Source organism: Serinus canaria, chromosome 4A, assembly GCF_022539315.1.
Source record: "Serinus canaria isolate serCan28SL12 chromosome 4A, serCan2020, whole genome shotgun sequence".
NCBI lineage: Eukaryota > Metazoa > Chordata > Aves > Passeriformes > Fringillidae > Serinus > Serinus canaria.
The window spans coordinates 15,338,677-15,362,454 of NC_066318.1; the positions used below are offsets into that span (position 1 = coordinate 15,338,677).

At 52.5% G+C, this 23,778-nt stretch overlaps 1 protein-coding gene across 1 annotated transcript; it reads left to right on the forward strand.

The window, feature by feature from the left end:
• The first annotated feature begins 134 nt into the window (after positions 1-134).
• Positions 135-23,433, forward strand: F8 (coagulation factor VIII). The gene is made up of 27 exons (XM_018924583.3): positions 135-248; positions 373-549; positions 3,888-4,012; positions 4,309-4,431; positions 4,889-5,101; positions 5,633-5,704; positions 6,119-6,226; positions 8,052-8,273; positions 8,531-8,765; positions 9,165-9,339; positions 10,310-10,403; positions 10,851-11,062; positions 11,359-11,509; positions 11,655-11,864; positions 13,063-15,736; positions 16,038-16,203; positions 17,009-17,206; positions 17,314-17,542; positions 17,634-17,816; positions 18,014-18,130; positions 19,354-19,425; positions 19,737-19,822; positions 20,290-20,445; positions 21,212-21,356; positions 22,243-22,391; positions 22,659-22,835; positions 23,051-23,433. The coding sequence occupies exons 2-27, from the start codon at positions 398-400 to the stop codon at positions 23,204-23,206; spliced, it is 6,600 nt and encodes a 2,199-aa protein (XP_018780128.3). The 5' UTR covers positions 135-248; positions 373-397; the 3' UTR covers positions 23,207-23,433.
• Positions 23,434-23,778: the final 345 nt, after the last annotated feature.

The following is a 23,778-nucleotide window of genomic DNA, read 5'->3' on the forward strand; positions in this document are numbered from 1 at the left end:
GAGACCAGGCAAAGACCACACCTAAATTCTGCTGCCTCTGCAACCCTCCCTTTCCTCATCTTGCTCCCAGCCAGGAGCCAGCGGAACTTACCACTGTGCTTGCCCTCCCTTTCCTTTTGTTTTTTCCTCTCCTCCTGCCCCTGCCAGAGGAAGAGCAGGAGAGTCCCCCAGTCACATGCTGCTCTTTGCACAAACCTGCTCAAGCTATTCCCCTCCTGACATCTTTGAGAAACTCTTCAGTGCTGCGAGTGAGTCTGTGGGTGCTGGCTTTAATCATCATCTCCGGTGGATTACAACAGCTAGATGAGAAGATAAAGGCTTTTCTCTCCTCTTCTCTTTCTCATTCCTTCCTTTTTACTTTTCCTCCTGAAGTCAGAGCAGTTCCCAGCCAGGAGGCATGGTGCTGGTGGGAGCCCTGTGCAGCCTCCTGCTCCTCTGCCTGGTTGAGGAGGGCATCAGCAAAGTGAGAAGATACTACATTGCTGCAGTGGAAACCAGCTGGGACTACACACACAGCGACCTGCTGTCCGTGCTGCAAACGCCTGCAGGGTAAAGCTCTTCCTTTTGCAATTCAAGAGCCCTGCCCTGGGTGTTCTCCCACCCTGGCATGTGGCACTGGGATCTTGGCTCCAGGCAGGCAGGTACATGGGGGTAACCTGGCAAGGTGGGTGCACTGAGCTGCTGCTACAGCTGGGAAGTCACTGAGTGCAACCCCTGATGAGGGACAGGTGGAATTGAGAGAGAGAGATGCAAACCTGCTCTGCATCACTGTTCTGCACTATTTTATCTTAATGCTATTTGTCTAGGACCCTTTAAAGTCTGTGCTAGGAGCCACAAGCTGATTTTCCAGCCTGTGCTTGCTTTTCTGCTCTGCATCCTGGGGGCTTTGGGGAAGTGTGAGGGGAGATGGGCACCTGTGACTCCCTGGGCACTGCAGAAGAAGGTTGGCTGTGCCCCCCTGACATAAGTCTGAGCAGCAAAGGCTTTCCACTGTGCCTGCCCCTGGTAAAACCCAGATTTAGTTATTTAAATCTTTGTGTACATTACATTGCTGGGGCTGACATTTTTCCTCAAGGAAATGAAAATGATTTGTAGCATTTGGGCAAAGCGTGGTATTCATGCACAGTGGCAAGAAGGAGGAAGGCATGGTGGGTTTGCCTGTGTACTTTGAAGAAGAAAGGAAAAATGGGAGTTGCATTGCTCAGGCATCAGGATGGTGTTGTCTGAAGACACAGCTGTCTTGGACATGCGTGGAATGTTCTGAGGTTGGCATGGGGAATGGAGCTGGATGGCTACACCCCCTGTGGATCAAGGTGTGACCATTCCCTCTGCCCTAGTTCCATATTCCCTTCCCCAGACTCTGCTGAGACAGTGTCAGCCCATGATCCCATCTCAGACCCACAGTGGCCTGAGCAGGGAGGAGCTGTGGTCAGGCACTGGAAGCCAGGCTCTAGGGATGACCCAGGTCAGCCTGACTAGCTACTGTAATCACTGTATCCCAGTTATGTTGGTTTTTCCCCTTTTGATTACTTCAGTAGGAAAGTTGCATCCAACACCCCCTTTTTACTAATCCCCCCTGCCCTGCTTCCACTGATGTTGGCCCTCAGATCCATTAGGCTGTGCTAGAGGTGATGACTTCCCTCACACTGTTAATTTAGCCCTGTGGCTTTCCATTTCAGCACTGGCTTTATGATGCACTAGGGCACCATTCCTGCCCCTGGAGCGACTCAGGGGCTCTCCTGGGGATGAGTGGGGCATTGGCAGGCAGTGTGAGGGCAGCTGTCCTTCTCTAAAATGGGGGAAGATAACATTAGCTGTCTCAGAGGGACTTGCTGGTGTGCTCCAGCCTGGAGAGGCAGAGAGCTCCTGGGCAGTGCAGCTGCTGGGGAAGCTGATGGGAACCAGGGCTTGCTTCTCATGGCTGTTCCCAGATGCATGGTGGTGCCTTTTCCCTGGCCCTGCAACGTCAGCCCAGTTCCCTGCTACAGAGGAGGGCACAAGAAAACAGCCAGGCTGGATATCAGGGGCATGCAGGAGTGAGCCAGGAAAGTGTGGCAGGCAGAGCTGCCCCTGGAGCTGGGCTGTCCTTCTGCTCCACACCTCAGTGTAGCAGCATCTCATTGCAGCTCCCAAAGGGGCATCTCCAGCCAGGACCTCCAAACCCCTTGTATGTATCCAGGGATTTATCTGGCATGTTTGTAGAAAGCTCTGTCAGATTAATGGGCTATAACACACCAGGCCAGAACTGCTCACACCTTCCCGGTGATTTCAGTTTCTCTTCCTCCCAAACACAATCCCACCACAGGATCAGAGCCAGGACCAGCACATCCTGCAGTGGCTCCAGGGATCTCAGCTCAGACATGGAGCTGGTGAACACGTAGCAGCAGCTCTTGTCTGAGTGTTTTGGCAGTGCAGGATGTCTCCCAGCTCCAAGAGATGAACAGATAGTGTGGCTAACAATGCTGATCCAAGGTGCCAGAAACTTATCAGCCTGCCTCGGCTCCAGCTGCCCTTGGGGAAGGAAGTTCACAGGGACCCCAGTTACAGAGGACTGGCCAGAAGAACTTTGATCAGACATCCCTGGGCTGAACCCCGCCTGCTTGTCTCCTGTGGGCCCTGCTCTGCCAGGACTGGGGCCCAGCACTAAGCCCTGCTGTCAGTAAGAGCCCTCCCAGCCATTGCCCTGCATGCCAGCAAAATCCCCCTGTCTCCAGAGGATTTCTGCCTTGTTTACTGCAGAATTAACAGGAGCAGACCATCCTATCTCAGTCTGTGGGGTTACAGCAGCTGGGTGCCTATGGGGTTTTCGTGGGCTCCCATCCTGCTCTGCCCCTGGGGAGAGGGAACCCTGCTCTCCCCACAGCACCCTCCAGCTGCAGGTGGCTTCCAACCAGTGTCATGGATTGCAATTGCAATTGCACCACCTGTGCATTGCCTTTCCTAAATTTGAGTCACTGTGTCTCCTTCCTCTTCCGCATGAGGCAGAGTTGCAAAGGGAAACCCTGCTCGAGTGAAGGCTTAGTCAGAGCAGGACAGCAAACCTTCCCTGTTTCTTAAGTGGGAAGAAAATACCACCTGGCTTTTGCTCCAAACAAAACAAGGCTGGAAAGGTCTGTCTGGTTACTGGAAATGGTCTTAGTGCTGGGGCTGATAAGTCAGCCTCTAAAATCCTTGAAGAAATTCATGCCTTTGTTATCCTGATAAATAGGCTGAATTCCTTCTGGAAAATGAATTTGTTAAGCTTCTCACAGATAGAAAGTGGCCAGCAGAGATAAGTGGGGTGTGAAACACATTCAAGGCTCCTTTATCTTCGTGCTGTGAAGTGTAAATCCCATTTTGGGCAGAAAAGAAACCAGTGTTGGGACATTGCTCAGACACACAGCAAACTGCCACTTCCTGCCAGCAGCCCTGCAGTCTCTTTCCTGGGGGGGAGCTGGGGAGGATGTGAGTTACACCTGATGTGATGTGATTGCCACACCTGAAGGTGCTGGGGTTGGGGTGGCTGCAGGGCAGAGGTCATCATGGCACTGCCAGTGCTCTGTCTCTGCTGCCAAGGAATCATGAAGCTGGACAAGGCATGAGGCAGGAGGTGGGCAGCAATGCCTGCTGCTGTGCCCTGCCCCAGCTGCATCTGGGTCTGGCCTTATGTCTTTTTCCATCATGACTAACACCACAACACTAATCACTGCCCTGCTGTCATCTGTATGCTGAGCAAAACACTCCCAATCATACCTGGGAGCTGTCAGGAAATCCAAAGGACACAGCAGGGTGAGCGATTCCTGGGGATTGCAAGCGAGCTGGTGGGAAGGGAAGGAAGAGGATGGATGTTGCCCATGCATGGATGGGTCTGTGCAATCAGCTTTCCTTGGCTTTCCTTCTTCCTGCAGCATTTTGGGGCATGCAGGCCCACGTCCCCCCCCAGCTGGTGTCCCTCCCCGGTACAGGAAAGCTGTTTTTGTGGAGTACCCTGATGGCTCATTCACACAGCCCAAGCTGAAGCCAGCGTGGATGGGTAAGAAACACCTGCAGTGTGGGGAACTCCAGCAATCCTTGACAGCTACCAGACCCATCCTGGGTTGGCTACTGGCTGCTCCTCAGCCAGGAGCAGGAGAGCAGCTGGGTGGATCCAGGTATGGCAGAGCTCCTGGTGGTGCAGGGGCCTTGCTGGAGCTGATGCAGCTGATCCTGCCCTGCTGCACGAGGGACAACCACCAACTGGGCTTGTGGAAAGCCAGGACCCTTTGGGGCTTCTGGCAGGGTGTGAGCTGGTGACTCCAGCTGCCTGACCTTATTGTCTTATCCCTTCAGGCCTCCTGGGCCCCACCATCCGAGCAGAAGTCCATGACACAGTGGTCATCACATTTAAGAACCTGGCCTCCCACCCCTACAACCTCCATGCCATCGGGGTGTCCTACTGGAAGGCGTCGGAAGGTGAGCTGACAACATCAGGGGCTGCAAGTCCTTGTGTGGCACCTCCTGTTCTGCCACCTGCCTGCCAGGTGTTCATCCCTCCCTCAGCCTGCTATTCATGTCCCTCTGCCAGGACAGATGGTCACAGAGATGGCCTAGCTTTGGGGAGCAATGTGACCATGCCCAGCCCAGAAATGAGCAGAGCAAACAGTGCAGAGCAAACCTGGGTCAGGTATAGAGGTAAAACACAGCTTAGACCTAAGGCTGGGTGCTTAGGGCAAGGAAGACTGTGCTGTCCAGCCTCAGGGCAGGTGCACAGCCCAACGTGTGAGTCTGGCACAGCTCTGCTACTGCCCTGAGACCTGTCACTGCCCATGGGACTCACTCCCCTGGGATGGAGAGGGACTGTGTTCTGGGTGGGAAGAAGGTGTGCTGGGGATGAGCCTTCAGTGACATCCGGCCATTTCTTTGGTTTTAGGAGCAGGGTATGAAGATGAGACCAGCCAGCCAGAGAAGGAGGGGGACAGGGTGGATCCTGGGAAGACACATACCTATGTCTGGGAAATCCAGGAAAACCAGGGCCCCACGGACGACGACTCAGCGTGCCTGACCCACTCCTACTCCTCCAACACTAACAGCGTGAAGGACATCAACTCTGGCTTGATTGGAGCCCTGCTCGTGTGCCGACCTGGTAAGAACTGCACAGGGTGGGGACAGACCACGTGCAACCATTATTAAAAGCAGAATAACCACAGATGCCTTCCTGAGGGTGAGCAGGTCAGTGGAGTCAGTGAGCTGTGGTTGATGAAAGTGCTCCTGGGGCTCAGAATTGAAATCCTGACAGCACAAGGTACAAGAAGATGTGACTGGAGTAAGATTTGTCATCTCTGGCTGAGACATATCCTGGAGGTCGTTGTCCAGACCTGGAAATGACTGGGCACTGGGCAGGCTCCAGTGACTCACCAGGAGCTGCTTCTCCACTGAGCAAAGGTCTCAGGGGAGGCAGTACAAACTGACCTTTTGATGCCTTCTGGGGGCAGCTGCCTCTCAACCATGGACTTTTGGGGACTGCAGGACTGGAAGCAGGGCTGTTGCAATTTGAGACATGACAAAAGCAAAACACAGCCTGGCCTTGGTTTATCAGCTCTTGAAGAGCACAGAGGGAATTCCCTGGGTGGTTCCTGCTGACCTTTAAAGAAATCCATCTCATTGCATCTTGCAGGGACCCTGACGAGTGATGGGAATGAGGGCCTGCAGAAAGAGTTTGTGCTGCTCTTCGCAGTGTTTGATGAAGGTAATTGCTGACTGAGTGGTGTCAGGCATTCAGCAGGGTCTGGGGCGTTTGCTTTGCCATGTGTGTTCAATTAATGTGAGGACAGCTTCTCAGCACCCACACCCCCTCCCAAGGGTTATTGCCTGTGCAGTCCCCCCAGCCAGCATGCTGCTGGTGCAGTACTGCCCCTCCTTCTCTTCCCCAGGTGCAGGGAGCTTGCAGCACGCCCAGTTCTGCCATGCCATGCCCTGGCCCTGTTCCCATCACACAGGTTGAGGGGAGTCATTCCCTGTCATGTGTAGTGGTCATCCCCCCACCCATGCAGAGCCACAGCCAGGTGTGCTGTGCATTTCCACAGGCACCACACATGAGAAGGTTTATTTTGCTTCAAAACGCTCTCAAGTGAAAGCTGACTGCACCCTCCTCTCTCCACAGGGAAAAGCTGGTACTCTGAGCAGGGTTCCCCAGCAGCTGCTCAGCCCCAGGCTCACAACAGGACAGAGCTGCACACCATCAATGGCTACATCAATGGCTCACTGCCTGGTGAGTCCTGCTGGGACAGGGACATGGCTGGGGGGCATGGGAGCTGCTAGGAGCAGGGCTGGAGCCAGGTCTGTAAAACCTGAGGTAGCTTAGGAAAAGATGTAAGAAAAGAGATCAAGAGGAGTTTCCAGGTGATGGATCTGTTAGGCTGTGTTCACCTCAGAGGGAGTCTTATCTTTCAGCTCCTTGATCTGCCTTTCCCATTTACAGCAGGGCCGGAGCTGTTTGCAGCTGTCTGTGTTGCCAGGTGCAGCTGACTTCCTTGGAGCTCTCCAGGAATAATGCTGGTAGCAGAGTTTTATCTTTTGTAGCCCTGTGAACAAGGCTGGAGGTAGCATTTGGCTCTCATTAAATCACCTTCATAGGATTTTGGGAATAGAACCATGGAATCATTTAGGTTGGAAAAGACCATTAAGATCACCAAGTCCAACTGTAAACTTAACACTGCCAAGTCCACCACTAAACCACATCCCTGAGTGTCCCATATATTAGTCCTGAGCAGCTTGTTCCAGTGTTTGACAACCCCCTCAGTGAAGAAATTTTTCCCAGTATCTGACATAAACTTCCCTGGTGAAGCTAGAGTGATAAGGTCTTCTCTCAGACTCCTCTTCTTCAGAAGAGCAAAAGAAAAGGCTAGGTTTGATCTCAGCCAACACAAAAGTTGCTGTTTTCTGGAGTTTTCTGGGAAAAGATCCAGAGGTGCCTGAGAGTGAGGAATCTCCAAGACAAACTGGGAAATACTGTCAGGAGAGTCATTATCACCAGCAGCTTTGGTGAACCACATCCTAAAACCTCCCACTTCGGCCTGGCTATTCTCCAGCAAAAAAAAAAAAAAAAGGAAAAGTCTCCTAAATTCCCTGCCCTGATGGGTTCATAGAGATCAAGAGCTGAGGAACCCTCATAGTCAAACACCATCTCTGCACAGTGGGTTTTCCCTGGAGAAGTTATCCACCTCCACTCAGCATCCCCCTCCCTGGATGCAGGACCTGGCACCTGGGAGGTGTCTGATGGAGAGCTGGAAATGGAGAGCTGAGGGCCTCAGAATGGAACCTCCACCCAGTTTCCTCCAGGCCCTTGGGATCTGTTCCAGTCACCTCTGCACTCTGCCAAAAGCGAGCGCTTTACACTGGATTTGACTTTGTTTGGCTTGAGTGTCCATGAACTTGTTATTCACTTCCCTGCTAGATTACAGAGCCCTTCAGCACACATCAGTTTCTCCCCAGGAAAGTATTTTTACAACACAGTCAATTTCTTTCCCATTTCCTAAGCACACTGAGCTCTTTGAGTGACTCTGAGGAAGGAATTTTCTCCAGCACTCAAATAATCCTGGTGACCCCTCTCTGCCCTTTGTGGTATTTCAGCTACTGCTGAGGATGTGCTGGAGGCCTGCTCCAGATGCAATGTTTTAGTATCAGGCTTGCCAGTGTTGTGATCAGACAAATGACTCTCCTGTCCAGTGCCCAATTTCCCTATTTACAGAGTCAAGGAGCACATCTCTCTCTTTTGCCACTGAATCCCACTCTGAGCTCCTACCAGCAACCCTCCCAAAGTCCCCCAGACTCTAAATCTAATCTTGTCTCAGGGGGATGGTGTGACCCATGCCTCTGCTTTGCTCAGTCCACATTCATGTGTGATTTCTCTAGCCTGAAGCCAGCACAGGAGCAGGGGACTGTACCAGACTCTACTCTACTCTACTCTACTCTACTCTACTCTACTCTACTCTACTCTACTCTACTCTACTCTACTCTGCTCTATGTCAGACTCTGAGTCTATGGCACCAAGAGTGGGGACAGTGCTGACTCCTGCTTTCCTTGTCCCCTGGCAGGTCTCACACTGTGCCTCAAGAAGCAGGTCCACTGGCATGTGATTGGGCTGGGCTCTGGGCCAGAAGTCCACTCCATCTTCTTTGAAGGCCACACATTCCTGGTGAGAAGCCACCGTCTCAGCAGCCTAGAAATCTCCCCTGCCACCTACCTCACAGCCCAGACCACGCCAGGAGCAGCTGGCTGGTTTCGGATGTTCTGCCAGATACTGTCCCATCAGCAAGGTAACCTTATTTTCCAAGAGCTGGGGGGAAGAGCAGGTCAGGGGGTGGCCAGGGCTCAGGGTTCTGTGCAGTGCTCCTGCTCCCTAGTGTTACATGCACCTGCAGCCTGGCCATAGCAGATGGCATGGGTTGATCCAGGTTGGCCCATTTGATGGGAACAATAGTGGAGAAGGTTCCTCCCAGGCAGGGCTTGGGTGGGTGCCTGCCTGTATTGACACATTAGCGTGACCCTTTCTGCCTGCCTTGTCTGAACCCAGTTGGCATGGAGGCCTTTGTGAAGGTGGAGGAGTGTCCTGAGGAACGCCTGCTGAAGATGGGGAAGCAGTTAAATGAGCCAGAGGACCTGGATTACCCTGAGGAAGATGAGCAAACTTATCATGTGATCCAAGCACGCTCTTTTGCCAAAGACAGGCCCATGACCTGGACTTACTACATTGCAGCTGAGGAGATGGACTGGGACTATGCCCCTGTGAAGCCAGTGTCTCTGGACAGGTGAGAGTGGGCATGTGTGCTCATGAGGCTGCTCCTCAAGGCAGCCCTGCCAACTCTTCCCCTTTTGAATGAAATTGCTTTTCATTCTGCCCAACCTGGACTGTTTTGTTCTTCTTTATTAATACTAACAGCATGGATGCAGGACAAGACTGGTTTTGGAGAGGCCATGGGAAGGCAGCACCTGGCTTTGCTCCATTTTACCAAATGCCCTGCAGAGATATTTGTCTCCAGGGCATTTATCTCTGTCACCAAGATCTCTGGAATCAGTCCTTTCTGAGCAGACAACTCCTGGTGACCTTCTCAGCCATCTGCCAGGTCCTTGGATGATGGAAGGTCCTGCTCTGTTTCTGACAGTGTCCTGCATGTGGCCATTTGCTCTTTCTCTGCCTTTGCCTGCAGAAACATGGCGAGCCTGTACCTGGAGCCTGGCCCGCAGCGGGTGGGTTCAAAGTATAAGAAGGTGGTGTTTGTGGAGTATGAGGATGCAGCCTTCAAGCAGCGCAAGGTGTCCAGCCAGCAGGACAAGGGAATTCTGGGGCCTGTCATCAAGGGGGAGGTGGGAGATCAGTTTAAGGTAAGAGAAACACAGCTTTCCACTGTAGAGGGAAATTTCAGATGGTGCTGTTCCTACTAATAGCTCTTGGCTTGTGGCTGAGGTCTAACTTTAGTCATTCAGGTGCTCTCTCATGTTTGGCAATGTTTAAAGTTCACTGGAAAGGCAGATGGTAGTGGCAGCTTAAGGTAAGTACTCTCAGTAAGATGCACATAATATGGCCCAGTCCCTCTGATTTGACTTCTTTGCAGGTGTCTTAGGACAGCTGCAAAGAAGTCTTATGTGTCTTATGTGTGAGTTCATACATGACACATGACATCCAGCACCTTCCTCTGAGGCAGGAGTGTCCTCTCATCCTCTGCTCTTCTCCATCTGTTCGCTGTTACCTCACAGCACTGGGGACTGTCACTTTTGTCTCCTGAAGTGCCTCTCCTGACCACTTGATTTGTTGCAGCTGGAAGGAAAGGGATGGTTTCCAGCAGCTTCCCATTTCTGCTCCCTCCCTGGGGTTCCCTGTGCAGTTGTGGGCATGTGACAGAGCTATTTACAGAAATAAAGGAAGGGCTTTGTGCAGTGAAGTAGGGAGCACTTTAAAGCTCTTGATTGCTGTATATACCTAATGTCCTGGTCCTCTGGGGCCTGGATTGATGGCCCTCTTCTGACTCATGTGTAAAGTAAGACTAAAGACAGCAACTTTCTCTTTAATAAATCTGATATTTTCATGCCCTCCTTAAAACAGACACCTCCCAGAATAATGGACATTATAGGCTCATCACAGACAAATTGTGGTTTCTTGTATTCTGACTTTGTGATCCCAGACATGTCTGGGTCCCTCCTGTTGATCACTGGCAGGTAACCAACCCCTGGGCAGTGCTGTCCAGTGTTTCCCTCTCTGCAAGGACACTGAGAGCAGCTTCAAGTGATCAGAAAACACCAAAACACCAGAAAACAGTGATCAAAACACCATTCCTGCTGCCTGTCCTCGTTTCAGATCGTGTTCAGGAATCTAGCCAGCCGACCCTACAACATCTACCCTCATGGCCTCACCAGCGTCGGGCCCTACTATGCCATGAGACGCTCACAAGGTAAGGCAGGCCATGGGAACTTGGGAACTGGTCCATCCTGGAGGCCTCCACTTTCTGATGAGGCAGGAACCATCCTGGTGATCCTGCCTGTGTTTGCAGTTTATTTACAGCCCTCATTCCCTGGGTTCCCTCTGACCTGCATTTGTGTGGGGGTTCACTGTGATTTAGACTCTCCTTCTTGCAGCTTTCTAGTTTTTGCTCTGGGGTTGTTTTTTTCCTCCAGGTTTCATTCCCAGAACTGCTTTCACCCCTTGTTACTGTGCTCCCAGGACCATGACTTGTGCTGGGCCATCCCACATCCCACCAGGATCCTGGAATGGGCATGGGTGGTTCCCTCTGCAGCTTGTGTGGTCAGGAAACCTTCCTGAGCTCTTTTAAAAAGTGGGATCACCCCTTGCAGGAGCAGCCCAGACTTAACTGGTCTGCTCTTGGGTTGTGTGTTGCCAGAGACAGATGTGAAGGATATTGCTATTGCCCCTGGGAAGTCATTCACCTACAGCTGGAGTCTCACCAGTGAGGATGGCCCAACGGAGGCAGATCCTCGCTGCCTCACCCGTTTCTACTACAGCTCCATCGACCCCGTCCGGGACACTGCCTCAGGCCTGATTGGGCCCCTCCTCATCTGCTCCAAGAAGTCCATGGATCAGAGGGGAAATCAGGTGAGTCTTTCCTTTGTTGCCTCAACTTCTAGGCTGAAAGGCTGGAATAACTGTGGTGGGTGATTATTTAAGTAAACCCAGATTTGTCTGTCCTGTTTTCTTCAACCCTACCGGCAGTCCTAAAGCCTCTGCCTTCCCCATCCTCACTTGCATGCTCTCTTTTCCCCAAATCTGCACCCTAACTCCTGTGAAATAGCAATACACTTCTCCATACACCCAGACTGAGACCTGACAGCTACACTGGGCACCAGAGGTGCTCTGATCAGACCAGGAATAATTTCTTCCCTCTCTTCCAGATAATGTCAGACAACATGAAGTTGGTGCTGTTTTCAGTCTTTGATGAGAACCACAGCTGGTACCTGGAGGAGAACATCAAGAGGTTCTGCTCTGATGCAGCCCATGTGGATACCCAGGACCCCCAGTTTTACGCCTCCAATGTGATGCACAGTGAGTACTCAGCCAGGGGGTCCCTGCAAAGCCCCCACAGACAGAGGCTCATCCCTGCCCCAGGGAGTGAGCAGGGGATACACAGCAGCTCAGCAGCCATGGAGGGAATTTGGTCTTGAAATGTTTCACCCCTGCCCTCTTCCAGCTATTAATGGCTTTGTATTTGACAACCTGCAAACAAAACTCTGCCTGAACGACGTTGTGTACTGGTATGTCCTGAGCGTTGGGGCCCAAACAGATTTCCTCTCCATCTTCTTCTCTGGAAACACCTTCAAGCGCAACATGGTCTTTGAGGACGTGCTTACTCTTTTCCCATTTTCTGGAGAAACAGTCATCATGAGCTTGGAAAAGCCAGGTTAGTGACATGGGCTACTCTGTCAACCATGGGCTTGTCACCCCAGCAGAGATGAGTGAGCACTTCCAGCCAGTTCTCTGATTGGTGCCCAATTCCTTTTGACAGCTCTGAGAGCAAAGGGATCCACAGCCCGCTAGAACAGCAAAGTGAGAGGCAGTGATTAAAACTTTTAAAGCTTAAATCAAAGAAATTGAATGACAGTATTTTACTTAATTAGTAGGGTGTGTTAAGGTCACACATGCTGCCAAAGCAGTAAGCTGGCTGCAGTAACATGAGCCTGGTGGACATTTGCAGTCTTGGCTAAAAGCTTGGAGGTCAAGGGGAGTGGCAGTGCTCTCCCTGCTGTGGGTTCAGCTGCTGGTCATGCCGTTTATCTCCACATTTCTGCAAGGACAGAAACCACAGCCACGAAAAAGTCAGAGAAAATATTTGCTTCAGAGTTCAGTTATATTTCCCCCTACTCAGCACTTTTTCCTTGGAGCTGTCAAACCATTTCCTCACTCCCAGAGAAGACACAGGATTTACCATGTGGTTGCAACACTGATAAGAAGGTCATGAGCACTGCACCCCGAGCCAAGCTGTCAGGGTTTGTAGACACCCCAGGAAGCTTTCTACAGCCCAGCCAAGCCTCACATCCGTTTGAGCTCGAGTTCCTCTGCTTCCTCAGAAGCAGAGCAGCAGCTCAGCCGGCAGCAGGTGGCAGCTCTCTCCAGCAGAGCCCAGAAATCACACATCTCACCCTCTCTGCTGGGAGCAAACTCCCTGGCTGGGGATGCGAGAGAGATGCAGCCTTTCATTTCTTTCTCTTTCAGTGGCAGAGCTGTGGTGACTGTCTTTGGGAGAGAGGTGTTTTTGACAGCGCCAGCATGTCTTTGGGGGTGGGTTATGGTGACTGCTGCTCCTGGAGGCTCCGTGGGTTCTCACTGCATTAACTGCTCTCACCAAGCTGTGCTTGGGCCCTCACAGGTGTGTGTAGGTCACTAAGCTCTGCCAGCCCTGCTGATGGTGCTTGTAAGGCTCTGATGTTGCCAGCAACACTGTGGGTCTGGCTGTAAGACACTCTAGGGACTATGAAAGCATGGAATCATTACCATGAGCCAGAGGGCTGCACTAGCAAGGGAGCAGCATGGGAATGGCATCTCTTCCAATTTCCCACTGAAGTGGGCTGATGTTGTCCTTTTGGCCTCTCTTGAGACAGGTGTGTGGACACTGGGCTGCCTAAATCCTGATTTCAGGGACCGAGGGATGCATGCCAAGTTCACGGTCTCGCAGTGCCAGTATGAGCAATACACTGATGGGGAAGATTATGTGTATCCTGATGGGGAGGAGGTGGCCTTTGAATTCCAGCCCAGGGGCTTCTCTAAAAGAAAGAAGTCGTGTGTGAATGAGCAACTGAACAACATCACCTCTTCCAGAAATGAGACAGAGAAGACAAGATTGTGCCTGACAGAACATGGGGCCCTCCTGAGAAATGGCAAGATTTCTGATCCCTCTTCCAATGGCACATCAACATTTTTAGAAACAATGCCAAATCCACATGATATTTCCATGTCTCCTCTGCCAGAGACAAACTATGACCCAGTGTCCTATGAGTCCTTCCTGGAAGACGAAGAATTGTCAAAAATCACCAGCCAGGATGAAGGGTTTGGAACAGTCCCACCTGGAGAACACGTGGTGAATGTCAGTGGAAGGGTCCATGGTACTGTGAGCTCAGAAGAAGATCAGCAATGGCTGCACCAAGTCACAGCAGCTCCAGGAGATGCTCTGGCAGGAATGAAAGTGACAAAAATCCCAGAGCTGCAGGAGCCAGTAAAAGGAATGACAGTCCAGTCTGGTGGTAGGATAGAGAACCTGGAAGCAGAGCCTCAAAAGACAGCTACTCATGCAACAAGCTTGTGGGACTCCATTGCTGATGCTGCTGGCAAAGCCCATCTTCAGGAGAACAGGAGCTCAGTTCACCAGAATGATCTGGAGCACAACCTGGCACTTCAAGATGTGTCTTCACAGGGTAATGAGGACAAGCTGCTAAAAGGGGCTGATAAAATATCCTTTAAGCTGTATGACTCAGAGGGGACAATCAGTACAGCCCTGTCTTTAAGTATTGATCACGAGTCTTCCTCCACATTGAACAATCCTTCTCCAGATGAGACAGAAGATAATAGGACTTCTCATGCTGTGGTTCACAGTCATGCCATAGAAAGCAATTATTCATCAAATGACCTAGATGCTAGGCTGGAGAAAAGGCCTCACAAAGTGGTTTCACAAGACTTTTACGAAACTTTTGAAGAGCAAAATGTTTCTTTGTCAGACAAACCTGGAGAAACCTTCACAGAGGAGAGCAACTCCTTGCCTGCGAAAAGTGGTACAGAAAAAGCCAGTGGACTTGCCAAAGGCCTTCCAGACACCACCTTTGCAGACACCAATGACCTTGAGCCACCCAGCTATGTAATGACAGAAGAGAGGGATGAAATAGTTTTGAAAGAAGTGTTTCAGGATGCTAAGGAATTAGCAGAGCTGGACAGCATTGCCTTTTCTGAATCAAATGTTGTGACCAATGACACCAGGCCATTCCCAAATGGTTTCTTAAAGAGCTCTGAGCAGTTCCTGAGACACAGAGTTACAGCCAGAAGCCCTGACTGGAGACCTGAACAAGCCAGGTCACTGGAGAGCAGAGATTTGGGTCTTCCCAACATCAGCAGCAGAGAGCCCCTCTCTGATGATAATAGAGCAGAGCAGGGTGTGGCCAGCCAGCCCCCTGAGGCATCAGTGAATAAGGAAGCCCCAAAGGAAGCCCCAAAGGTGTGTGGACCTCATTCCCCATTTTGCATCACTCGATTCAAGAAGAGGTCCTTGGTATCAAGTGACACCTTGCCTGAGGTGATGTTGGCCCCTCAAAACCTGGAAGAAAGATCCAAGGTGGTTGAGAGGAGGCTGCAGCCAGGCAGGGATGCTGTACAGGCTGATGGGATGAATCCTGAAGGCAGGCTGAGCACAGCCGGGGGGGTGCAGGGCAGCAGGGACGGGGCTCAGCGCAGCAGACGCTCCCTGCCCTCACGGGGAGCACTGGGGACAGGACCAGCAGTGGCAGAGAGAAGCTCAGAAAGGCAGGTTGCTGCTGAGGCTGCAGACCTGGCCTCAAACTGGGACCCAGGCTCCCCAGGGGCTGTGGTGAACATGGGGGACTCGCACAGCCCAGCTGTGGCAGAGCTGCAGCCAGGCAGAGCTGTGGTGTTGGGGGCTCCTGGGAGAGAGCAAGCTCAGGGGAGAAGCCACATGGAGGAGGAGACAAACTCTGTGGAGCAGCTGGGTCAGTCCATTCCTGAACCTCAGCAGATCAAAGCCAATGCCACAGAGGACCACGTGCCTGGGAGAATGTCTGGGCAAAGCCCAGAAGGAACGTCTCTGAAATCAGCCATCAGAGACAACTGTTCACTGTCTCCAAGTATTCCCCCTCACAACAACAACAGCACCAAAAAGCCAGCAGAGTATGTGCAAGACACTCCTCACGGATGTCAGGTGCTCAGCAGGGAAGATGTCCTCGGAGAAACAGGGAAGACAGAGAGCCAGGGCCTAGGAGAGCCCAAGGAAGATGGGGAAAGCAACAGCACAGCTGGGGAGAGGAGCCACATCCCAGGACACAGGGAGGAACCGGCCCTGAACAATAGGACACATTCCAGCCCCTCAAAGACTGCCAAGACAGACTATGATGAGTACAGTGACACAGAGCAGTCCATGGAAGATTTTGACATGTATGGGGAGGAGGAGCATGACCCACGCTCCTTCCAGGGGGAGATCCGGCAGTACTTCATTGCAGCAGTGGAGGTGATGTGGAACTATGGGGACCAGAGACCCCAGCACTTCCTAAAAGCAACGTAAGTGTAATTTTCCTGCACGCATTCCTCCTGCACTGCATGGCATGGCATCATGCATGAGATGGCATGTCCTGGCAGGCAGGATCACAGTTCTGTACCAGTACAACCCAGCCAAGCAGCCCAGGGGAAGGATGCTCCCAGCACCTCCCCAGGGGGTTTAAACCTCCAGAAACTTTGAGCTTCCTTGCAAGTGGGTCAGGGATGCTCTGGCTCTCTATCCCCCTGACCTGTAACACCCCTGCCATGGCTGTCCTCACTGTGGGGCAGTGTCACCTGACAGACCTAACTGCCCCCCCTGCAGGGATCGCCGGAGGAGCAGGGGGAAGCATTCCTGGCAGTACCGCAAGGTGGTTTTCCGAGAGTACCTGGATGATTCTTTCACGCAGCCAGTGCAGCGCAGAGAGCTGGATGAGCACCTGGGCATCCTCGGGCCCTACATCAGGGCAGAAGTTCAGGATGTCATCATGGTGAGTAGAAAGTTCCCAATTCCTATAGAACCATAAATCCCCCTGTTGTTGTGGGAGTTCAGCCAGAGGGAGTGCTGTGGTGAGCCTGCAGACTCTGCAGTGCCCATGGGTTAACCTTCAGGGCTTGGGGACAAGAGCTGCCCTGTTGGCATGTGAATGGCACCAGACTGGGACTCAGAGGGGCCTCAGTGGCTGGAGGAGTGGGCCAGCAGGAACCTCAGAGTGTTCAGATGCAAAGCCCTGGACCTGAGACAGACCCAACCCCTGCAACAGCATGGCCTGATCAGTTCCTGGGCTCCATGGAGAGGCTTTTGGGTGAAGGGATTGCAAAAAAGGATAGTGAGCTAAGCATGGCTCAGTGCAGCTCTTTTAGGTGCTCTATATGAGGGCAGGCTTGGGCTCCCCACACTACCAAAGCTCCTTCAACACCTACCTGAGAAGAAGGTGAAAGGCTCAGGACTTGTGTCCTTGGAGAAGTTGCCCAGTTTTCATGGAAATCTTCACCAGGATGGATGCAGCACCTTTGGGCTCCAGAGACAGTAGTGTAGCTGACCTTGCTTCCATTGAGCAGGCAAAAGGCCTCATCCTGCTGACATGAACCCGTGATGTGTTTTCCACCAGAGATTGCACTGCAGAGCCACAGCTTGTGCTTCAGCAGGGGTTGGTCACTGCATGGAGACCAGCTGGAGGCCTGGGAACCAGGGACACCCTTCCCACCAGCTGGCTGGACCCAGCACCAGGGTCCAGAGCACTGTCAGCATTGCTCCCTCACACATTCCACTGCTCTGCCTTCCCTCTGGTGCAGGTGACGTTCAAGAACCTGGCCTCACGGCCCTTCTCCTTCCACTCCACTCTGACAGCCTATGAGGGCACAGCACAGCAGGGTGGGGTGGTGCAGCCTGGTGGCCTCCAGAAATACACCTGGAAAGTCCTGCCCCAGATGGCACCAACCACGCAGGAGTTCGACTGCAAGGCTTGGGCTTACTTCTCCAACGTGGACCTGGTAGGTGGGAGTCTCCATGGGGCATCCCAGGAAGGGGAGGAGGGCATACTGGTGTCAGTGCCTCCTCCTGCTCGGAGGCAGCCCCTCATTTCCTGGCTCCCTGGCAGGAGAAGGACCTGCACTCAGGCCTCATCGGGCCACTGATCATCTGCAACCATGGGGTGCTGAGCTACGTTTCCAGGAGGCAGCTGGCTGTTCAGGAGTTCTCCCTGCTCTTCACCATCTTTGACGAGACCAAAAGCTGGTACTTCCCAGAGAATGTGGGCAGAAACTGCCGCCCTCCCTGCCGGCTCCAGCAGGACAGCCCTGACTTCAGGAGGAACCATTCCTTCCACGGTGAGGCTCCTTGCCCTTTCCATCCCACAGCCTGTATCAGGATGGGAATACCCCAGAGCCTTGAGCCCCTCCTGACTGCTGCCTTTCCCAGCCATCAATGGCTATGTGAGTGACACTCTGCCTGGACTGGTGATGGCCCAGCAACAACGGGTCCGATGGCACCTCCTGAACATGGGCAGCACTGAGGACATCCACTCTGTTCACTTCCACGGGCAGCTGTTCAACGTCAGGACCAGCCAGGAGTATCGCATGGGAGTCTACAACCTTTATCCTGGTGAGAGGCAGCACGGGCACCGTGCACCCCCTTGGCCAGGGCACAAGCCCTGTGCCCTGGGAAGTTTCTGTGGGGGAATACCATGGAAGGGGAGTGGATCTGGACTGTTCTGTCCCTGTGCTTGCACAGCACTTGGCACAGTGGCATCCCATTACAGGCAGTAACTCTGCTCTGCTCTGCTCTCCATTCCTGGCCAGGTGTCTTTGGGACAGTGGAGATGTGGCCCTCACATGCTGGGATCTGGAGGGTGGAGTGCAAAGTGGGAGAGCACCAAGAAGCTGGAATGAGTGCCCTCTTCCTCGTGTATGACCTGAGTGAGTGGTTTTCTTGCACCCTGACCCGTGTGGGCACACACACAGCCATGACCAGTGTGCATTTGAGCTTCCTCCCCCTCATCTCTCAGCATTTCTCTTGGGGTGACCCAAGTGGAATTTCTGTGTTTTCACTCTGAAAAAAAGTTGCTACTTCAGCCCTTGCCAGCCTGCACAGCCCAGCAGAGAGCAGTCAGGGACACAGCTGTGGTGAAGGCTGGGAGGCCAGCTTCATTGGCCTGCAAATACTTATTCCAAGACCTCTCCTTTGCCAAATCTGAGGGCCCCTGGACCTTCCATAAAATGCACTTACCCAAGGAAGTGCATGCATGGGCTGGTCCCTGCCTGTGCTGCCAGTAAGGTACAGTGTCCAGCTGCCTAGCCATATATCAGGAGGTAAACTGAGGCACAGAGCAATGACAGGAAGCAGTGAGTGATGCTGCCTGACTGCAGGTTGGTCTGGTAGAAATAGCTCCAAGAGCAACTGCAAAATCCACAGTAAACCTCTGATTCCACCCCAGAACAACATGTTTCTAACTCACCATAAGTAAGGACTGGGGAAGTGGTGTGGGAGAGTAGTATTTTATCACACTGTGACAGTCTTTCTCCTGTTTATAAAAGAATATTAAATGTCAGCCAGAAAATGTTTCCATAAGTTAAAAATCCACTTAAGATTTCAAATTTGCATTTTCCCTGGGTGCATTTGACATGCAGTGGAGATGCCAAGGTGTGACAAGTCGCTAATAATAATGGTTATAAGAGACAAACATCCCTGTGCTCAGAGACCAGAAGAGACACAGAGAGAGACAGGGGTGTCAGGTAGACTTTCCTTTAGCAATGTGATATTTGTTTTCAAAAGAGGCTGCCTAGCAACAAAAAGGCCCAGGAGCAAGATGTGGGTATACGGAAGAGACACTTGTCAGCACTGCTGGGACATTAGGACATGGGAATGAGAGGTCACAGACTCAGGGAAAGGAGTTTGGCAAAAGGCTGCTGTGTCTGATGCTGGAAACTCTCTGCTCTTGACATGGGGGGTGTGAGCAAGAACTTCCAGCTATCCTAAAATCCAGGGATGGATGTGGAAACCTCTGAAACCTATCCCTTGGTATGAGAGAAATAGACCTGGGAGCTCCTGGAGGCTTGCAAACCTCCCTGAGCCTGAAGGCTGCTACCCAGCCTAGACTTTTGTTGTCTAACCAACTGTCCCTGGTTTCTGTTCCCTGCAGACTGCCAGAATGCCCTGGGTATGGCCTCAGGTGGCATTGCAGACTCTCAGATCACAGCCTCGGGGCAGTATGGTGAGTAGCTGGAGGGCAGGTGGGCTCAGGGCAGCTTCAGCCAGCAGAACTCCCATGTTTGCCTGCCCAAGTTCTGCTGCACTGAGTCCCTGGTAGTGGAGTCCTTCCCCCATCCGTGCCCATGTCAGCATCCCAGTAAGGACCTGGAGCCTTCCCGCATGGCTGGCCAATTGTGCCAGTGCTGTGCCACCCTGCGTGTGGCTACTAAACCCCAGGGTGATCCTCAGCCCAGTGCTGTGGATGCACTTCTCACCACCTCAGGCAGCAGCAAGGGCCAGCAGCAGCCTTGTGACTGTGCTCTCTCCTTGCAGGGCAGTGGGCTCCTTACCTGGCCAGGCTGTACAACACTGGCTCCATCAACGCTTGGAGCACTGACCGCAGCAATGCCTGGATCCAGGTGAGAGGGGCCTCCTGTCTGAGGCACCACTGGGGGCATTGCAAGGCCATGCTCATGGATGGGCAGTGCCTCCCCAGCTATAAACAGTTTTTCCTGCTGTTTTCTCTTCCTTCTGAGAGGGGAGCACTAAGATCCTAATGGCAGCTGCTCTGCTCAGGCTGCTGCTGGCCTGACCCCCATATCCATCCTCAGTGCAGCAGAGGAATCACTTAATGGTCCAGCTGCAGCACTGGATTGTGCAAAAATCCCCCAAAACCCAAGGCAGAACAGCTCACCTCTCCAAACAGCTCTCCCTTGCTCACTCCCAGCTGTTGGCTGACATGTGCCTTTATGAACAATTGTTTTAATTACTTTCATAACCAGTGCTCAGTTATGCCAGAAGGAAGCAAGTTTTCAGGTTTTTGGGGCATTGCCTGAACATGGCTTGGGTTTTCCATCAGAAGTGAATCCCTGACTTTCATTCTCAGGTGGATCTTTTGCATCCCACCATTATTCACGGCATAAAAACCCAAGGGGCCCGACAAAAGTTCTCCAGCTACTACATCTCCCAGTTTGTTGTGTTCTACAGCCTCGATGGGAGAAGGTGGAAGACCTACAAGGGGAATGCCACAAGCACACAGATGGTAAGGTCAAGGGTCTTGAGCAGAGTGCTCTCCCCAAATGGGGTGTCTTGCGGTGAGGAAGGCTGGGGAGCTCTGTCCACAAGGCAGAAACCTCCTGAGCCCCTGAGATTAGGGCAGGAACCAAGACCATTCAGTGCCAGGTGCCTGAATCACAGATCTGCAAGGGACTTGCTGTCTCATCTGTCTGATTTTAAGTTGTCTGAGCTACCTCTTTCTACCATCCCAGGTGGCTGTGAGATCCGCCTCTCAATGTTATGCTGTGTTTTACTTAGAGCTAGGCATAAGATTCTACCTGAGTATCTTTTTTGACCTCAAAGGCAAATATGCCTTTCTAAAAATATTGTGCAGACGTAGATGATTTGGAGAATCTACAGTTGCTAGAAAAACCCCACAACCTAAATATGTAAAAGCTGATCAATCCATTGGGAGAAGAGTAGCCAGAAAAGCCTCCATCGTGTGCAATATCTGTGGCTACAACTTTTCCTAGGTTCAAATATTTGAGGACTGACTTTCTTTCTTATTTTTCTCACCCTTGTTTGGTGAAAATATAAAACCAAGTTAATTTGCACAGACCTAAAGTTTCTTCTTCTCCTTTTCTTTCTCATTGGCCCACTCACACTTCTTTGGCCTGAGCCTCACCACAAATCATTTCCCTGAGTTGTCATTTATGTGTGCCAGACATGAATGTTCTTCTCCCCAGTAATCCTTGTCCTGTCTATCTCTCTTTCCACTGGTGCAACAATCCTTTTCCTCCCTTTCCCTGCAGCTGTTCTTTGGAAACGTGGATGCAACTGGAGTGAAAGAGAACTGGTTCAAACCCCCAGTGGTAGCTCGGTACATCCGCATCCACCCCACCCACTACAACCTGCGGGCCACGCTGCGCATGGAGCTCCTGGGCTGCGACCTCAACAGTGCGTGCCACCCTCACATCCTGGCCACCATAACTGGCCTCTGCTCTGCTCTGCTCTGCTCTGCTCTGCTCTGCTCTGCTCTGCCCTGCTGGGGTGCTGAGCCCCAGCTCCACGTGTGCCAGAACCCCCAGGCAGTTATGGAGGAGGAAGGAGAGAGCTGGAGATGGCACTGAGGTGTTGAGGGAACAAAGCTGGAAAGTCTCCTTGTGGTCTTAGAGATAAAAATCCCAGAGGGAGAGCCTGGGGCCAGCTCTCACCAGCTTTTTTACTGAAGCACAGGAAACTTCCAGAGGCAGTTAAGCTGATAGATGGGGAGCTGCTGCCTCAGTTTGGGGGAGCAGCAAGCAAGCAGAGACTGATGCTGTTGGCTTTTAGTCTGGTTTTCCAGTTGAAGGTGAGATGGCTCTGATCAACAGTGCAGCCTGGGGAAATGGTGCCCTGGGATCGTGTCTGGCTTTGTACACCTGCTCTGCAGCAGCTAAAAGCAGCAGTGGCTGTGCTGCCAGCCCATGCCCCAAACCTGCCAGCTGGCTCTGAAGCAGCTGTGCACAAGCACACCTGATCACACATATGCAGGGTATCTCCTTCCCAGGTATTCTTGTCCTCCTCCTGGAGACAGGTTCTCCTTATGTTTCCTTACACCAGAAATTCTTCACATTCCTCTTAGATAAAATCTCCAGGGAGAGACAAGGTGGGAGTAGTTTGTCAGAGCCATGCTGCACACAGGGGCCCCAAGCAGTGCAGGGACCATGGCACTGCAGCAAGGCACAGAAGAACTTGTAACCAGGGCAAAGGCACGCAGGGCAGGTGGAGCAGTGAGCAGGCAGAAGGCATCTCCATGGTGGGTCTGTTCTATCCCCTGACAAGCATTGCCTCTCTCTTCCAGGCTGCTCTCTGCCCTTAGGAATGGAGAACAGAGGGATTCCTGATGAGCACATCTCTGCCTCCTCCCACAGCGCCAACATCTTCTCCAGATGGGCACCAGCCCTGGCCCGCCTGAACCTTCAGGGCAGGACCAACGCCTGGAGGCCACAGGTAGCCTGTGTGAGGAGATAGGCAGGCAGCTGGGAGCCCAGCAGGGTCTCCTAGTCACTTCCCTTAGTGTGGGAAGTGTGTGCAGCCACATGCACTATGCAAGCTGCACACACACTGCCACACTGATTTAGCACTCGGCAGCTCCAAGCAGATGCCTGGTAGGACAGGTGAAACAGGGGGAAGTGCAGGGCCAGCTTGGCTTCAGCTGCAATGAGTGTGTCTTTGTCATTGCTGCTGGAGGCTTGAAGGCAGTCTGTCCTTCCCCAGAACAACAGCCCCAGAGAGTGGCTGCAAGTGGACTTCGAAGTAACCAAGAAGGTGACTGCAATCATAACCCAAGGTGCCAAAGCTCTCTTCACCCATATGTTTGTGAAGGAGTTTGCTGTCTCCATCAGCCAGGATGGCGAGCACTGGACCCCAGTCCTGCAAAATGGCAAGGAGAAGGTAGGCAGGTCTGCTCTGTGACCAGAGCCCATGGCCACCCCCAGGACAGCAAGCACAGCCCTTGGCAGCAAACATGCTCACAGGATTTCTCTCAAAGAGCAGTGAGCCAGGCTGTACTTCTTCCTTCCTAAAGCATTCCAAGGGGTGTTTGTCTGGGTTGATCCTGTCCTCACTATGCCAACCAAGTGCATCCCTGTTTTCTCTCTCCTCTCCAGGTTTTCAAGGCAAACCAAGACCATCAGAGCACAGTAAGGAATACCCTGGAGCCCCCTCTCTTTGCCCGCTATGTGAGGATACACCCCCGCCAGTGGCACAACCACATTGCCCTGCGAGTAGAGTTCCTTGGCTGCGACACTCAGCAGGAGTACTGATGGCTGCAGGGCCAGGAAGAGACACTGCCAGCCCAAGGACACACATCCCACCAGGCACTGAGCTCTCCCCAGGGCTGGAGCCATCCCTCCAGGGGCCTGGCTGCCCCTGCTGCTGGGGAAGAGAAGGGCTGCAGAAGTGGCTGGGTCATTATCTGCCTTTTCCTGTGTCTACCAGATGCCATATACTCAGATGTAATGATGAAGAATTAAACAGTAATTTTCCAGTATCTCTCTGCACTTTCTCCATTGCTTTAGCCTTGGACTCCCCAGGGACCCATTCAACATTACCAGCAGCTACAAATTAATTAGCCCCAGAGCTTCTCAGCCTCATTTTGCACAAATTCTTGCTGTCTTAGGCACAGTCCTGAAGGAGGAAGAGCAAAGATAAGGATGGGGGGTGGAGGCCCAACTCCAGGCCCCAGTGTCCATTTCACAATCAGTGGGGATGGGAGGCTGGAGAGAGGCAGCTCTTGCTCAGCCTGACTCAGCACTGGGCTTTGGCCCTGCACTTCCCTTTGTCTCCTTTCCACAGTGCTGCTGCTGCTGTGGCTGGCTGCCATCACCCCCCTTTC